We start from the raw sequence: 18,346 nt of genomic DNA, 5'->3' as shown, positions 1-18,346 counted from the left end.
GTTAGTCTCTAAGGTGCCACAAGTACTCCTTTTCTTTTTGCGAATACAGACTAACACGGCTGTTCCTCTGAAACCTGTCTTTATGAATATTATAATTCTTGACATCTGATTTGTGTCCATTTATTCTTTTACGTAGAGATTGTCCAGTTTGCCCAATGTACATGGCAGAGGGGCATTGCTGGCACATGATGGCATATATCACATTGGTGGATGTGCAGGTGAACGATCCTCTGATAGTGTGGCTGATGTTATTAGGCCCTTTGATGGTGTCCCCTGAATAGATATGTGGGCACAGTTGGCAACGGGCTTTGTTGCAAGGATAGGTTCCTGGGTTAGTGGTTCTGTTGTGTGGTATGTGGTTGTTGGTGAGTATTTGCTTCAGGTTGGGGGGCTGTCTGTAGGCAAGGACTGGCCTGTCTCCCAAGATTTGTGAGAGTGTTGGGTCATCCTTCAGGATAGGTTGTAGATCCTTAATCATGCGTTGGAGGGGTTTTAGTTGGGGGCTGAAGGTGACGGCTAGTGGCGTTCTGTTATTTTCTTTGTTAGGCCTGTCCTGTAGTAGGTGACTTCTGGGAACTCTTCTGGCTCTATCAATCTGTTTCTTCACTTCCGCAGGTGGGTATTGTAGTTGTAAGAAAGCTTGATAGAGATCTTGTAGGTGTTTGTCTCTGTCTGAGGGGTTGGAGCAAATGCGGTTGTATCGCAGAGCTTGGCTGTAGAAGATGGATCGTGTGGTGTGGTCAGGGTGAAAGCTGGAGGCATGTAGGTGGGAATAGCGGTCAGTAGGTTTCCGGTATAGGGTGGTGTTTATGTGACCATTGTTTATTAGCACTGTAGTGTCCAGGAAGTGGATCTCTTGTGTGGACTGGACCAGGCTGAGGTTGATGGTGGGATGGAAATTGTTGAAATCATGGTGGAATTCCTCAAGGGCTTCTTTTCCATGGGTCCAGATGATGAAGATGTCATCAATATAGCGCAAGTAGAGTAGGGGCGTTAGGGGACGAGAGCTGAGGAAGCGTTGTTCTAAGTCAGCCATAAAAATGTTGGCATACTGTGGGGCCATGCGGGTACCCATAGCAGTGCCGCTGATCTGAAGGTATACATTGTCCCCAAATGTGAAATAGTTATGGGTAAGGAGCTATAAGTATTGAAATATAAATGCCTAGTAGATGATTGTCCGGATGCTTACCTCAGAATTGCTTCTTCACATAGGTCATTTTAAATAACCATGGGGGAACATCAAGAGCTTGATAGTTTGGTTCAGCTAACCACCTGGAAATACAGATGCTGCTCTGAACTATGCTGTCCTCTTGGGTCTAAAAACCTGGGTTGGAAACCTCACGAGAACAAGAGAAGTTTTTTTGTGATATTTTGGCACTTTGGGGCATGGGAGACCAGAGGTGTCTGTAACTATCACTCCATCTCCCTTCACCTTTAGACACACTGATTAAGCACTTTACAGCAGTTCCCCACCTCCAGCTCCACCCTAAATCCTCTCCAACCTGGCCTCTGCCACTGAAATCTCTCACTAAGGTTCTCCAGTGGCCTCTTTTAATTAATCTCAGGGCCTGTGCTCCAAAGCCTCACGTCATCCTCCTCTGTCTCAACACTGCCTTTGGCTCCATTGCTTTCTCTCTCCTGCTTGACAACTTGTCCTCCCTTGGCCTTTGTAATACTGCTCGCTCCTTGTTCTCCTACTTCTCTGGCCAGACCACCAGTGTCCCCTTTTGGCAGGTCCTCTTCCTCCCCATTTCCATGGGGATCCCACAAGCTCTGTTTCAGGTCTCTACACCCTTTTTCTGGACGATGTCATCCACTCACATTACTTCAGCAGCTCTCTTTATGCTGGTGATGCGCAAACCTATCACCCTCCAATCAAATCCACATCCCAACCTGCCCCTCTGATGTCTCCTCCTGAGTTTCTCACCATCGAATTGAAATGGCTAAACCTGAGCTCCTAATCTTTCTCCCACGCTCATCCCACTCCTATCTTCGCCCTACTGTCACCCAGGTCTTGTAACCTGGGTGGTCATCTTTGTCTCTTCCCTCCCCCTCATATCCGGACTCTTGTTTCTTCCCATGCAACATCACTAAGGTCTGATTTTGTGTGTCCATCTCTCACCCAGACCCTCATCAGCTCCCCTCTTGATGTCTGCAACCTCTCCTTGCTGTCCATATAAAATGCAGCTGGCCAAGGTCCTAGCCCATTGATGCAAACATGTCACCCCTTCTCCAGCTCTTCTTTCTCTACTGCACCAAGTAGAACCTTCTTGTTTTCAAGTTCAAACTTCAAGGCCTTGTATAACTCTGCCCCAGACCCATGCAGCTGATCTAGTTCCTTGGTGCTTCAGCCCCTGGTCTCAGCTACACACTGCTAGCCTCGACCCCCCATTCATCTGCTTCACCCACTACCAGCTCTGTGCCTTCTTCACCATTGGTCCCTATGTGTGGATCACCCTGCCTGGTCTGATTCCCAGAGCCTCTCCCCTTGCCTCTTTCTCCCTCCTGAAGGTCCTCTTCTTCCACAAAGCCCACCACAAACCTGATGCTTAGTGGTCTTCTCATTCATTCTCCATTCGTCTCCCAAATGAGATCTGAGCTCCATTTCTCTCCTGTCCTGTGCTCCAATGAGTTTGTCAGCTCCTAGGCCAGGGATCCATGAAAGGCGATTCAACCAGCCACCTCTCCTGAGCTCCTCCCCTATGCCTCCTGGCCCTGTTTCCCAGCCCACGGTGATTGGTTAAGAACGTCTCCGTAGCGAGGGTTTCATCTGCACCAGGTTGCAGGTTCCATGGAGCAGGGACCTTTCCTTTAGTGTGTTATAAAGCACTGGCAGTGTCGAGACAGAGGAGGAGGAGGAGAAATAGGCATTTGGGCTCAGCTCCTCAAAATGTATTTAGGTGCCTAACTCCTGTAGGAGCCTAATTACCTTTGCGCATCTGAGCCTTGGGGCTTAGATGATAAAGAAAGAGGGAAACACAGCCCCAGCTTTGCAGCAGGCCCCTTTCCTCAGGCCTCCTTCAGCTCACCGACTCAGCCTTTCCCTGCTCACCCCCCTCGCACCCCAGCTGCCCCCATCGAACCCCAAAGGGCAGCTATAGTGAAAAATGTAAAACCGCATCCCTTTGCTCTTCATAGACCAGCACGTCCTCCCCATGATGGGTGATAATTTGCAAGGCGCTTATTTCGACCACCACTCCCCTCCCCGTGATGGGTGCCAGACCCACACCACAGTCCTGCTCTCATCTCCTAAGGAAAAATGGTTTAATTTGTCACAGACCAATTATAGCTTCTCATCTGTCCCTGAATGACTCCTGGTGGCTAGCGTCGAGGACAAAGGGTCCCTCTGTGGGGAGATTACTCATGGCTATTAACAAAAGGAAAAGCATCCACTGTCTCACCTTGCTGGGGCTGCTGTCTCCAAAGAGCCAGGAAAAGGAAAGGCTTGCTGACTGACAGCTGGAGGGAGGGCTCCCAAAATCCCTCCTCTCACCTGGAAGAATAGCCAGGACAAACTTGGTATTAAAATAATATTCATGCCTGGCAGATAAAGTCCCGGCTAGAAGGAGCCCCAACATGACTGTCAATAACCTTTCCTCGGTCTTTTGCTACCAGGCATGCTGTGACACTGTGCGTGATCCCAGTCTGGGGGCCTGTGTAGGTTAGGGGAGCTTGCCACGTAGGGTGTGACATGGACAGAGAGTAGATGTGGGGGGGTTCATGGGTGAGTTTCACCAAACTGGGAGTGGGGGGGTGGGCACCTGGCATTAGTACCAGAGATACCCTTTTAATTCAGTCCCGTTCTCCTGAGGCCTGTGCCAGGCCCCTAAGAAAATTCCACCTTCCCATAGAGAGGATGGTTGGGGTGATTCCCCTGGCAAAGAGCCCTTGGTAGAGTCAGTCTCCCTGACACCAGAATATTCCTGAAGAGCAATGGCCTGGCATTTAGAATGGACCCAGCTCTCAGGTCCTGATCCCCCATCACAGGAACATCGCACGCCCCCCTCCTTACACTTGGTGCTGGACTCTGGGTTTAGCCTTCAGGACCAAAGTGCTCCTGGCCAACAACACGCTCAAAAGTGAAGCTGGTTTCTCCAGTGATTTGGTGTCCCTACTTGCTGATGGTGAAGAGAAAGCACGTGTGTGTGAATGGAGATGAGTCCCTCATCCTTCACATGGCTTTCTGGGAGAGATCGCACCCCAGACCTAAGGGGGACGGGAGAAGGGCTGGTGTATTGCTCAGGCCCCGTGTATGTGAGATTCTTCCCCCATGTTGATCCCAGTTGTGTAACAGGCCCCTGCCACCAACATAAAAAGAGAGGGGACCTCCCTGTTGAGGTCCTGCCTCTGCTGGGTAACAGCAAGATAAACTGGAGTGCTCTGCTTCTCCATCTCAAGCTGATTCAGGGTGCAAGACAGCAGCCAGCGGGCTCCCTCCTTCCATGCGGCTTTGATCCCAGAGCTTCACTGGAAGAACAGGGGGAAGATGAAAGTCAATTTCCCTTTGTGCTCATGGCGAATAATTCAGAGAATTCCCCTTGTTTACTCTGAACCGTTAATGATCCGTCAAAAATTACCTCTGAGATTGTAATTAAAGAAACCTGCCGGGAGGGGTGGGGGAGAGGAGACAGACTGTAGGGAAGTGAGGGCTCCATCTCTAAGTCCTGATTGGCTAGAATGGGCTGTCAGCCCCACACCTCCCCTCCAGAATTCCTGTCCTGAGCCTACTGGAGTCACACACCCAGTGCGGGGCCCAGCAAATAAGGGGTGCAGAACAGCACTGCCCGTGTTCCCCTTTACATCTAGCTACGGGAAAACGAGCTGCTGCACCCTGGTTACATGTGAATCAAGATGGCAACACACCTCAGCAGGAGCCCACAGGAAACGAGTTCAAATCAGCTCCTGAAATAGCCGCAAAACTTCAAAAAAAAAATTAACCTTTCCCCTCCCCCATCCCCATCATGGGCTCTGGGAGGAAATGGACGTGTACGTGTCCGCACACATTCTCTCTCTCTGAAGTATTTCAGACTGCCTCTCCCTTATAAGCCAATGTCTGAGCTCAGAGCTCTGTGCTTGGTGGTAGGTATCATAGACACTAAGTGGAACAGAGTTTGCAGGAAATTTCTCCTCACCCTTCTAGTGATTCACAAGAGAGAACTAAAGGGTAACTTGCTTTGCAGCAGATGATAGGAGGGGATGTTGGGTTACATCATCATTTAGGGGGTGAGAGCTGTGGGCAGGGAGTCGCGGGAGGGTAGAAATTCCCCTCCCCTACCTTGCACCAGCAGTCCTGAGGTCGTATCCTGCTCACTTTATTCCCACGCACAGTTCTATTGCAGACAGTAGAACTGCTCCCATCAGACAGGCCCACAGGGTTCACCCCTAGGATTTTCTCAGCATAAGCTTCTAACTGGAATAAAGCTGTGTCCTTTTTTCACCTTCGCCTGTTGTTTGGTTTTCCTGGGGCTGGAGCTCAGCTCTTGGTTAATCAGAGCAGGGGACCTGCTAAGCCCTGAACTCAGGCCCTGCAAGGTAGGAAGAGGAATCACTCTAACTCTCCTGTTTTTAAAATGTAAAACTGCAGGAGTGTGCGTTAGCAGGGCCTGGCCAGTCACCGCTGGGGATGATAGACAGCTAGATTGCATGAGTCTGTTTTAATGCGGCCTGCCCTAGCTGAATCACTACTTCAAACACAGGCAAAGTTTCCCCACTCACCTTTGGCCGATGTAAAGTTAGTTGTAGAGCAGCAGAAGCGTGCCTGATTCTGGCCGGACCCGACAAGGGCCCTGGCTCTGTACTGCACACAAATGAGGGCCCTGCTCCCGCGGCATTGTGGAGCTCCAGGAGGCCGTGCAGGGGCTTGAAGGTAAAAATATGCAAGGGAGTCTGCAGGATCAGCCCACGGGCTGGTACCTGGGTCTCCCCCACTGTTCTCTGAAACCACGCATCGTAGCTCTCACAAGATGCAGATAGGTCAGGCAGTGCCACGGGCAGCTGTACTCACGCCCTGCCTATTCCCCCACCCCTTTGTTATCGAAACGAAGGCTCCAGCATCTACGGTCGGGAAAGCAAAGAACATCTGTGCCCAGTGGAAGAGCTGCTCACTAGCCCCAGAGTAGAATGGACACGTGCCAGCAGTCCTACAGGAACTAGCTTTGGGACCAGCTGTTTGATGATCTGGAATTCCATGCAGCCAGTCTTTTCACCTGCTTCTGTAACTGCCACTGGGGTAAAAGCAGGGGTCTGTATGTCCCTCCTGCCATACCATGCTTCAGAGAAACATAGACAGGATGGCCCATTGGTGCCTGCCCTATTCAGCCGAGCCCTGGAGCATCCAGCTAGGTATGTGGTGTAGATAGAGTAGGACCATTGCTAGAACACTGGGTGCTGGAGACTGAATCCGGCATGGCAGATCACATCCGGAATCCGGCCTGCTCTGGTGCAGTATCCAGTCCAGGCAGCTTCGGGCAGGGGAGTGAAAGGGCACTGCCTGCAGAGGCCAGAGTGAGAGACTCCATGATTCTGGAGAGAAGCCATGTGCACAGGGAGGGTGCGGGGGATCCTGGACACACCACAATACTGTGACCTAAACACAAAGAACTCTCCAGAGTGTTGAGGAAACTGAGGCAGGGAAACACGTACGGGTGTGTTTAATATTTTGACTAGATCTATGTATTTCTGGCAATTGGTAAAGTGTAACTGTGCTTACAATCCTGTGCAAAGTCACTCGGTTTGCTTCACTCTCACATTCCCTTCAAGAGGTGGCCTGTAAGCACAGAATGCTCACATGGCTATGGGGGGAACTTGAGGGGTCAACACTCATCCCAGGGGCTAGGGAGTTGGACCACAGGGTGTCAGTACTCAGGATGGGGTGCTAGACAAAGGATCTACTGAGAAACCCCAAGCCAGGGCCCGTGCCTGGATCCTGTCGAGAGCCTGCAAATTTAAAGCACCCAAGGTGGGCCCCAAACACAAGCGCCTGGAGAGAGTCCACCCAGGGGGAGGCCAACCTGGGCTGTCTGTGACCGAACGTATAACAAACCGATGTAGAAACAGCAGCTGTATCCTCCCCATAATATTGTAAACAGCGAAACAGGGACACTACACCACTGAGTCTGGGCAAAGCTGGAGCCTTGCCACACAAAATGCCAATGTTGTATATTGGGCATAAAGTGGAACAACTTCATCTGTAATGCAGATGTTTATGGTCGCTCCGGTCTACACACTACTGGGGCCTTTTGGACATGTCGCAAGAAGGCCACCAGACATTCCAGCGAATGCCATTCTCCAGGTGGCTTGTAATATCCAGGATAAAATTCCACCCAGCGAGGGGTGGAGGTGGCCCCCCCTATTACCTGGGTTCATGAAGTCTGTTCCAACGTTGGACTCTTGGGCCATCAATCCCCTGCGGCTGTGCAGGAACAGACCAAATGATTTTTGAATTTAATTGATGATTTGCAGAGGGCAAAAGCTGACCAGGAGCTATAGCTCAGTAGGAGTGGAGCAGGTAAGTCCATGCCAGCAGCTGGGGTATTTCTATCCTCCAGTATAGCTAGGTGTGAATGAAACCTTCTCTCTTTCACCAACAGAAGCCCGTCCAATAAAAGATATTACCTCTCCTACCTTCTCTCTAACTCTCCTTTCTGGGGCTTGCACAGGCCTCAGCCCTACAAAGACTTAGGCAGATGCTTAATTTTATGCGGTGAGCCTACTTGGAACCATTAAACACTGGCACTATTCACCCTTGTAAAGTACGTGCCTAGTTCTTTGCCAGGTCAGAGCCACAGGCTGTACCGTGGAGCACAGGATCTTTGGATAGTGGGACAAAAGTCACAGCTGGGGGCAAGCTGTTGGAATTCTTGTGCCTTACTGTGCTCCTAGGGCTGTCTCCTAACCCCAGCACCAGCCTTCCATCCTATTATTGAAGGAGTATTCACACAAGCAACTTTCATTCTCCAGGAAAGAGAATTACAGCACTTTTCTAGGTGAACCCTTCAAGCCCCTGCAGTTAGCAGGAGATAAAATGAATCGCTTCTGTGGAAACACAGGCTACAGGGCAAGATACATGGCTAGAAATGGACCTACAGGGTTGCATTTACCAGATCTGCTTCGTTTGATGTAACCATCATTTGGCTACTGTGGTTACAACAGACATAATACATCTCTGGTCAAACAAGTTGGATCCAATTTTGCCTCATGCTCCATCAGCCAAAGCACCAGCTACAGTCTGGTTTCCCAGAGCTTGGGTTTGGGGATAATGGGAGAAGTAGCAAGAAAGCAGGTGTAGCTTTCAGTCTAGGGGTGGAGAAGAGGGAGACGGTGACTTGTAAATCAAGTCAGTGAGGAATGAAGGCTACAGAGATGTGCTCACCCCCGATTATGAAAGAGCAGCAAAACACGCTCCAGCCCTGACAAGAGGAGTGAGTTACTATAAAGGCTGTGTTGGGCGATGTACAATTTCACTAAGTGGACTGGCTGATTCCTGAAGAGCAAAGGTCTCACAGGCACTACCTTCTCGCCCACTTGTTCCTAAGATCAGCGTGAATTTCAGACCATCGCTTTAGTTTCATGTGCATCAAAACAGCTCTTCTCCACCCCCTCCCGTTTCAAGTTACCCTAGTGCCTATGAAAGGTGCTAGGAGGAGGGAACCCTCTCTGCACAAAAGAGAGGCAAGGGCTAGCTTTCCCTTCTCGATCCCCCGCCAGCACACTGTACCCCCATCCCGGGAGGAGGGCCAAGTTCAATCATCACAGGCTATCCAGTCCTGGCTGATACGGATGTAGTCCCATGTCCCGCAGCTCCACCACACTCACATCACAGGGCTCCAGGTTTTCCTCTAAAATTTTATTATTTATTGAATAGAAACGTATGCAAATATAAAGTGAATCCCCAAATGCTGGCGCTGACTATACAGATACAGCACACACTGTACAGGAAAAGCATTAGTACTTCCTGAGCAAATCAGCTGTTCACCACCCTGGGCAAAGCAACCTGGTCAGAGGACCAGACTGCCACCTGGTGGAGATGGAGAACATTACGCCACCATACTTCGAGGCACAGGTATCAAGCCGCAGACTTCCATCCTGAGAGCGTGGCGGTGACCACCTTCCAATGAGAAAGTCTCTCTTTGATGCAGGAGCAGAGCATCCTAAGGAGATCCATTGTGATGGAGCAGGGGAATAAACGCAGGGAGATTCCAAGTGCTATTGGGGATCAAATTAAGATTTGTAATCCCTCCTCCCCGTCTTCCTCCACGGTGCCCAGCGCCCTGAGTGACAGAGCTGTAGGCCGGGTGTGTATGCATGTCGGATCAGACGCATGGCTACAGTCCTTTCCTGTATGTGCAGAGAGGAGGGGTGAGGAGAGAGGCCTTCACTTGAGACTCCTTCAGCTCAGCAAAGACCTCCCTCCTCGGCTGCCTTCTCCATCCCAGCCTGACTGCAGCAGACTTGGACCCCGGGGAGCAGCTGGCTCACCATTAAAAGAGCCTCAGCAGACGACTGTTTACCCCACTAAGAGAATGTGGCTGGGGGAGGGGTGGGCGGTTCACCCCCATCGTGCACATGGGCTCCTGAGTTACCAGCTCATTGCAAGAGGTTCTGCTGCCACCTTCAGAGTGACGGGCCATAGGCAGCGAGAGCTCCACTTTCCAGCCCAGTCTCCAGGACAGCAAGCACAGTCCTGCCCCTTCCTGCGGAGGGCAGCAAGGAATGTCATGTCATGGAGATGCCTGGCCCAGACAGACAAGCACCCTGTGGTTTGGAAAGCCGAAGTGCTGCTGAATGTCCTGCAGCAGCCTCTCTCCTCAGAGCCCAGCGAGGGCCTTCCTGTCCCTAACCTTCTCCCCATGCGAGCCAGGTCCCCAGCTCTGTGCCCGCCCTCCCTTCCTAGTCTGTTCATGCTGGGGCCTGCAGCTCCTGATGCTGAGAGGTCCTCCGTCCCTGGGGGCCCATGGCGACTCCTGGCTCCGCAGGGCAGGTCTGCACTGCAATAAGATCCATGGCTGGCCTGTGGCAGCTGACTCGGGATTGCAGGGCTATAAAATTGCAGTGTTGACATTCAGGCTCTGGGACCCTCCCCCATCATGCGGTTTCAGAGCCGGGGCGCCAGTCCAAGCCTGAACATCTACACTGGAGTTTTATAGCCCATGAGCCCGCGTCAGCTGACACGGGCCAACGACAGGTGTTTTACTGCAATGTAGACACCCTTCGAGCTTCCAAATGTTCGTGGAGCAAACGTACGCTGGAAGGGAGGGTGCGGAACAGCTCCCCCTTCACATGCCCATTCAGTGGCAGGGGGTGGTCAGGGGGCATCAGAACTAGTGTGACCAGAGAGCCAGCGAGCTAGCAGCCAGGGAGAAAATCAGCTCTACTCAGCGGAGTGGGAGCCAGGCCAGTGCTGGCTCAGTGCAAGGCACAGCGCAGAATTCAAGCAAGAGTTCCCAAGTCCCAGTCTCCTGGCAGAGGCTGCAGCTCTCACTCAGCTGGGTGGGTAACACCTCGAGCTCCTTCTAGGAGGAGAGGGGAATCACACTGCCCTAGCAGTCCTCATGCCCTGAATCCCCTTCTCTCAGGGCAGAGGAGCACTGTCTGACTCCAGAGAAGCAGCGCTGGGGAGGGACCATCTCCTGGACGCCATGGCGCTCCACACTGCCATGCAGGGAACTTCACTGCTGTGCTTTCTTCTTGCTTTTCTGCTTCCATATTTTGGACCAGCGGAACTTGCTTTTCCTCTTGTTGGGCTCCTGGCTCTCTGGAGATGCATCTGCGGGAAAAGAGAGAGCACAGAGCATGAGGTCCTGGTCCTTACTGAAGCACAGAGCTGGTCAGTTACAACAGAGAGCGCCCTTACCCAGCTTCTGGAGCATGTCTGCCAGCATCTGATCCTCCTCTAGCTCTCTGGGAAGGAAGAGGACTGTGTTAGAGACAGGCACCAGGAATGCAGTGAGCCAGTACCCCGCACTCCCAGCGGGACAGGGAAAACTCCAGAGCAAGCCACTGAGGGCTGCTCCTCTGCTCTGCCACTGTAGGCCAGGGGTGACACCCCCAGATGAGTGCCCTCTCCATTGCTTGCCCTCGCGTGCCCCCGAGGGTGTGCTCTACATTGCCACTCCACCTGACAGGGGGAGACACCCTTGTAGGGAGCAGCAAGCAGACAGAAACGGGCAGTTCTGTGATTGCCCAGGTGTGTCTGCGAGCTCTGGGCGGCAGAGGAAGCTGGTAACACTCCCGAGGGCCCCTTGGCCAAGCAGAGAGCAGACAGGGCCTCCAGTCTGCATGTGGAGCGCAGCAGGAGACATGGCTGCAAAGGAGTGCACACGGAAATATTAAAGCCAGCAAGACAAGCACCAGATTAACCTCTCAGCCCTTCCCTTGTGCAGGAGAGGGGGGCGCTCCAGGCAGAGAGCCATGCAGCAAGCCAGCACTTCACAGCCAACCACCAGCCACAGGGGAGTGGGTAGGTGGCAGGGCCTACACAAAGCAGCTTCTCCACGCAGAGCGGGGCTCCCGTCAGCTCCAGCATCTGCCCACAACCCAGCCTCCATCAGGCACCTGCTCGAGGGGTGCTCAGAAAGCTCACGGGAGATGCTCTTCCTCTATCCTCCCCCAGAACAGCTCTTTCCCCCTGTCCCCCAGAAGATTCGGTTTCCTTCCCACTCCACCGCGGCGCTGCTCGAAACCACTCTGAACTTGCCAGAGCAAAAACATCTGGCTACAGCATTTTAACCTGTCGCTCTAAAGTTCCAGGGAAAGCCCCCACTGCTCCCAGCCAGCTGCCGGTTGGGGGCGGAGGTCAGGGTATTTGAAACCCCCGCTCCCCCGAAAAATCTTCTCCCTGCCCCCTCCGCAGCCCAGAGATGGAGGTGCCCCAGTTATTAACACCCCCCACCAGCAGCCCTGCAAATCTGCGCCAGCACAAAGGGTTCAGGATCCTGCAGCTCCCAGTCAGGTGCTGGGGGGGGGGCAGGGCGGGGAATGCGAGCGTGGCCGGGGGGCTAGATCATCCAGACTCAGCACGTTCTGAGGCGGAGGTCTCTGTAGAGGAGACTCGTGGGCCCGTTGTCCTATTGGTGAGGTGTCAGTGGCATAAATTACAGATCAAGGCGAGACAACTGAGTGAGAGTTACAGGGTCTGGCTCCACCAAGGGCTCCTGGGGAGGCCAGGCCGCAAGTTAAGAGGACCCCCTAGAATCCCAAGCTTTGCCAAGGGAGACATGGGGGCTGTTCTCAATAGAGATGGGCACAAATCAAAACCACAAACCCAGCCCCGCCCTCCCCCCCCTCCCCCCCGTGTCCCTCCCCAGCTCTGGGATCATCCAGCTCCCAAGCTAAACTTTACAGCGTGATCCATGCTCTTGGCTCATACAGTAAATGGAGGGTTCCCAGGCTCATGCCCTGGAGAAGGCTTCCCAACTTCTCAGCTCCCTATCCCATCCCCCCAATCCTTCCATGGCGCACTGCTCCTGTCTCTCCCTTTCCTCCATCCCTCGCTACCGACAGCTTCCGTTCTGTTCACTGCCCCATTCCTTTCCCCTCCTGCGCCACACTGGAAAGGGACATGGCAGAGGGGGAACTACGCAGCCTCAAACCTGACACTTTCTAACCTTCAGATCCTATTTGTCCTGGAACGAGGAGCGGTGGGATACAAGCAGCCTCTGTCTTGCCTTCCCCTCTCCCCACTGCCCTGGGGTCCTGTACCTGAGTCTGTCCTCATCCAGACATTCCACGATATCGTTTCTGTCATTGACAGTGTTCAAGTAGGAGTCCAGCAGCTCCTTCTCCCGCTTCTTCTCCATGTAGGTCTTCTGCTCCTCTGTGCAACACAAGGGGAAATCGGTCACAGCCATGCTACTCCGGCTCGGTCCACGGAGCCAGCGCTACGTTACTTGCATGCTTGTTGTGCCAGACACCCGGCCTCTGTGCTACAAGCAAGACACAGGCCTACCTACAAAAGCAATAGGTTCCTCACAAACCCCTTGGTCCCCTCCCCCAGAGGCACTGCTCTCCCCCCTGGGCTGGGTTACATGGAGGGGAGGTCAGGAGGCCCTGACAGCCTTGCTCATCTTCATTAATTAGCCTCTTACAGTTTGTATGGCAACTTCCGCCTTTTTTATATATATATATATATTTTTTCTTACTATATGTTCCATTCTATGCATCCGATGAAGTGGGCTGTAGCCCACAAAAGTCTGTGCACTAATAGAAGTGTTAGTCTCTAAGGTGCCACAAGTCCTCCTGTTCTTTCTGCAGAGTAGAATCCCAGCAAGATGCAGAGACAAGGGCTGGCACAGAGCTGCTCACGTGGGGGATGGCAGCCTTGCTGGGACTGCCTCGCTTACCTGGTTTGTCCATTAGGCGCCGCAGCTCGCTCTCAATATTCCATTGCTTCTCCTCCAGCTTCTGCTGTTTCGATCTGCAAGATCCCAGAGAGGCAATAGGTGATTCTCCTGCCTCACCCCGAAGCAGGACTCTCACACGTGGCTTTGGAGCTGGAGGCTGCTCTCCAAACTATCCGGCAGGACTCAGGAGAGGACCCAGCCAGGGCGAGGGGGCTCCTGGGCTGTCCCACGGCACTCAGATAAGCGCTCTCTCTCCTAACACCCAGACATGGGGCTGGGGGGGGGCCCCATCAACCCGCCCCACCTGTGAGCGAGCTCTGCCTCACAGCACCCCAGTATAGTACGGATTGCTTCTACTGTAGTGATGCCCCATCAGCTAGTACCCCCAGCTGCTGGCAGATATACAAGAGATTCCTTCAAGCCTTCCTTGTCTCTCCCCCTCCCCCAATAAGTCTCATTCTCCAGCCCCCAACACTGCCGGGGTCAGCTCACTGTCTATGGGCAGGGCAGACTGCCCAGCTTTCTGGTTGTACTCACTTGTACATCAGCTCTGACTCCAGTCTCAGCAGCAGCTGTTTCTCGTGGATCAGTTTGAACCAATCCACCATGAGAGCATCCTCTGAATCATCTGCAGATGAGACAAACAGTACGTCCACTCCCAATGCACTGACTACAAGAGTCATCAGTGACTGTCTACCTAGGACAGCTCCAGATAACCTACGCTAGTCACAAGTAGACTCAGATAGTTGGTTATGTATTGTTCCCATCACAGATTGCTCCTGTTACTCAAGCTATAGACAGTGAGCATCACGGGCAGATGCAAGTAAACTGGCCAAGGACTCTCCTCATAGGCTGCTCACTTCACCTTCCATGCAATCTGCCCCTCTGTGCCAACCTGAACAAGCTTATCAAGTATTCTGACAACAGGGATGGCCCTGGGCAAAGTCCATGACAGACAGTCCAATCTGGATTCCCTAAGACAGGTCAGGAGCAGCCTTTCAGTTCCTGAACTTCACTAACCTTCGGTCACTTGGCAATAGAGCAGCAAGTTCCTGGAACAGCGTGCCAGGAAATGGACAGAGCCAGTTGGAATTTCTTCATCCCAGGGTTTTATCTGGCCTTACATTTAAGCCATCTCAAGGGTCCTACACACTGCTTGAGCTACTAGGATCAAAGCCACCAGCCCAAATGCATCTGTAGATAGGACACTGACCATGGGACTCTAGACTCATCCCTCCCAACTCTAGCCGAGATGGTCTCTCTGGCCTCCCTTACCTCCCTCACAGTCACGCAGATGCTTCTCCATATCAACTCCCTTGAGCTCCAGCTCATCCAGCTGCTTTTCGATCTTTCGCACCTTCTCCTGGATTTCTTCCTCAGGGATGTAGTCTTCTTGGAGCTGAGGGACAAAGTCACAGGAGGCTAGAAACTAATACTACCTGCTTCCCGCATGCCACCCATCAGCCTGGGTGGAGCAGGGAAACAACAAAAGGAGACAGGCTGGAATGGACCATCTCCCTCTGGGACCACATCCTGGAGGCACCAAAATCAGAGAAGATGTGGAGCTGGTAATTGGCAACACAATGGGCCATGCTAAGAAGTCACATAGATCAGCACGGCACAGCCATCACCAGCAGTAGCATCTACCAGTCATGATGCAGCCCCTTCACCTCATCTATAACCCAGCCGGTGCAAGAAGATCTCAGCCGTAAGATCAGCAGTGAAAAGGAGGGGGCCCCAGACTGAACTGAACCATAAGGGCAGTCTCTGGGGAAGGATCATTATAATAGCCTTGTTTTGCCACTCCACCATACCTTGGTCGGGGATGCCACTTCATCGCTCACAAGGCTCTGGAAGATTTTTGGAGCTGGCGGTTTAACTAGAAATTAAAAAAACACAAACACACACACACGATATCACCTCTGTAGAGCAGCCACTAGGTGATTAGATAGTCAGAGAGAGACAAGGTAGGTGAGATCATACCTTTTATTGACAAGTTTCAGAGTAACAGCCATGTTAGTCTGTATTCGCAAAAAGAAAAGGAGTACTTATGGCACCTTAGAGACTAACCAATTTATTTGAGCATAAGCTTTCGTGAGATGAAGTGAGCTGTAGCTCACAAAAGCTCATGCTCAAATAAATTGGTTAGTCTCTAAGGTGCCACAAGTACTCCTTTTCTTTTTACCTTTTATTGGACTCACTTCTGTCTGTCCAGTAAAAGATATTAACTCACCTACCTTGCGTCTCTTATCCTGGGACCAACACAGCTATAGCAATGCTGCAGACAGCTACAGACGATCCGAGACAGGAGCAGATCCAGTTCCATCCAACAGAGGGCAGCAACGACACACACACACTTCAGCCAGCACAGTGCAACAAGCCGCTTCTTGCTACTGTCCATACCCTACTGGGATCGGCCGTTTCCCTGCGCTGGAATCCACGAGCCCTGTACTAATTCCCTGCTCTCAGTCCGTCAAATCATCGTACACTGCAGCACACTCCCTCGGTAGCCAGTAGACACCCAGTCCTCTAGAGCTAAACCTGACGTGGTTCTAAAGGGGCCCAGGACAGCCCTGGCCCGGAGTGGGGGGTTATAAAAGCCCTGCACTGGAATGAATGCCAAGCTCGGTTTTGAGCAAAACCAAAACAAATTTTCCCTCCGCCTTGTATAGTTCCCAGAATATTTATAGTGACAAAGAATTAACAAAGGGCTGGTCAGAAATATTGGACTCTTGCCGTGCAAGTGTCACTGTACCCATCTTAGGTTTCAGAGGAACAGCCGTGTTAGTCTGTATTCGCAAAAAGAAAAGGAGGACTTGTGGCACCTTAGAGACTAACCAATTTATTTGAGCATGAGCTTTCGTGAGCTACAGCTCACTTCATCTTACTGGCCTTTAGCAAAGAAAGCAAAGCTCGGATCAGTGCACTCACAAGGAAGGTGCAGCAGAGACCAGGATGGGACAGATGGCCCAGTGGTTAGGGCATTAACCTGGTCATCAGGAGACCTGGGTTCAATTTGTTGCATGACCTCGGATTAGTCACTGGGGTGTGTTTACACAGCAAGACACCAAGCCTGGATTTACAGACTTGGGCCCTCTCCCTCCCTCCACTCAGCCACTCTCCTCCCTGGGCCTCAGAGCCTAGGCACCAGCCAGGGCCTGAACATCGACAGAGCTATTTGTAGCACAAGCCCAAGTCTGTAGACCTGGCTCTGACACTCCTCCCCCATGAGGGCGGCGGGGGGTTTGCATGGAACACATGAGACCAGGAGGCATGGACGCCTTAGAAATGCGGGTGCTGCTTAAAATCCACCCGAGGAGAGAAGACAGCTACCAAAACACCCGCCCGTCCGCAGGGAATTGAATCGCACGCACCGTTCTGTGGCTGGTGTATGAGACTAGCACTCCTAGCTATTGTCACAGTCAGCACAATGGAGTAGGAAAGGGTGCCCCGTACTGCTGGGAGCTCACTGATCGCTTGCTAGCCCATTCCCTACACCATCGGCAGGGACAGTTTTGACTTGCCACGTCTCCCCCTGCAAGTTCCAGGAAAGGGCGTTAGTCATCCAAATTTGTTTGTGATTGATTAGTTGCCGTCTTGCCGTCTCCGCCCTCACACGCTGTGGTGCTGGGGGACATCTAAACACCTAACCAGACAGCGCGTGCACAAGCGGGTGGAAAGACAGAGCGACCTATAAAAAAACCTCCTGCCCACGAGCGGGGAGGAGTGCGAGATTGGCAAATGCACAAGGAGACTGACAGAAGAGACCCAATAAAATAGCCTGGGGGGCCCCCGAAGAGCAGTCACAGAGCCCGTTACTGGAGCCCCAAACACACAGGCCTGAGACCACAAGCTAGGGAGGAGCTCGAGGGCAGCTCTCAGCCCAGCCCGACCCTCAGTGGCATGGGTTTCCTGGTTCTACTGCTTCTTCGGAGTCAGGGGGGAAGGAGGCGGTAACTGACCCTCTGCTGTCTCTGCACCACTGCTCACTCTGGAGCAGCATTCTGACACGGCCTTGCGTCAGGCGGTTTTCCCTTCTGGGCCCGGCCCCGTGCGCTGCCTGGCACTCACCCCTTTATGAAGGTTCCTTCTGTGGGGAATGTCCTGCCGTGGGCAGCCTGCCAGTGGCGCTCCACAAATGAGGTGACCTAGCTTAGCGAGAAAAACATCTCCCAAGCAGCCCCCTTGGTGCAGCCTCTGCAGCGCCTCCCATTAGGGAGGAGAGCCCCACAAAATCACCTCTGCCTACGGGCTTGGAGCCAGAGCAGCCAGTGCATGCAGCAGGTCACAGGAAGACACAGCATCCCATTAGCTTGGCTATCTAATAGTATTGTACATGCTGGAGGCAAAACTTCCACCCCAGGATCCCAAAGCACATTCATTCAGGGTCACAGTCTGACTGTGATGCAAGGTTTATGTCCATGTTACAGACAGGGAGACTGAGGCAGGGGCAAGTTAAATGACTGCCCACAGAGATCAGAGTAACAGCCGTGTTAGTCTGTATTCGCAAAAAGAAAAGGAGTACTTGTGGCACCTTAGAGACTAACCAATTTATTTGAGCATAAGCTTTCGTGAGCTACAGCTCACTTCATCGGATGCATACCGTGGAAACTACAGCAGACTTTATATACACACAGAGAATATGAAACAATACCTCCTCCCACCCCACTGTCCGGCTGGTAATAGCTTATCTAAAGTGATCATCAAGTTGGGCCATTTCCAGCACAAATCCAGGTTTTCTCACCCCCCCACCCCCATACACACACAAACTCACTCTCCTGCTGGTAATAGCTCATCCAAACTGACCACTCTCCAAGTTTAAATCCAAGTTAAACCAGAACATCTGGGGGGGGGGGGTAGGAAAAAACAAGGGGAAATAGGCTACCTTGCAGAATGACTTAGCCACTCCCAGTCTCTATTTAAGCCTAAATTAATAGTATCCAATTTGCAAATGAATTCCAATTCAGCAGTTTCTCGCTGGAGTCTGGATTTGAAGTTTTTTTGTT

At 52.3% G+C, this 18,346-nt stretch overlaps 1 protein-coding gene across 3 annotated transcripts in view; it reads right to left on the bottom strand.

Moving 5' to 3' along the window:
• Nucleotides 1-8,830: 8,830 nt before the first annotated feature.
• The window catches only part of MICALL2 (MICAL like 2), a 34,821-nt gene continuing 25,305 nt past the window's right edge, over nucleotides 8,831-18,346 (bottom strand). For all 3 annotated transcript variants that reach the window (XM_048867356.2, XM_048867358.2, XM_048867357.2), the window contains 7 exons: nucleotides 15,155-15,219; nucleotides 14,616-14,739; nucleotides 13,878-13,968; nucleotides 13,341-13,414; nucleotides 12,700-12,814; nucleotides 10,853-10,899; nucleotides 8,831-10,765 (listed from right to left, as the gene is read on the bottom strand). In XM_048867356.2, coding sequence (XP_048723313.2) covers nucleotides 10,668-10,765; nucleotides 10,853-10,899; nucleotides 12,700-12,814; nucleotides 13,341-13,414; nucleotides 13,878-13,968; nucleotides 14,616-14,739; nucleotides 15,155-15,219 — 614 coding nt within the window. In that variant the 3' untranslated portion in view covers nucleotides 8,831-10,667. The remainder of the gene's footprint in view (nucleotides 10,766-10,852; nucleotides 10,900-12,699; nucleotides 12,815-13,340; nucleotides 13,415-13,877; nucleotides 13,969-14,615; nucleotides 14,740-15,154; nucleotides 15,220-18,346) is intronic.

The sequence above is a fragment of the Caretta caretta genome, chromosome 10, assembly GCF_965140235.1.
Source record: "Caretta caretta isolate rCarCar2 chromosome 10, rCarCar1.hap1, whole genome shotgun sequence".
Taxonomy (NCBI): Eukaryota; Metazoa; Chordata; order Testudines; family Cheloniidae; genus Caretta; species Caretta caretta.
Note: the sequence above shows the minus strand (reverse complement) of the source record. Positions and strands in the feature narration are given on the sequence as shown.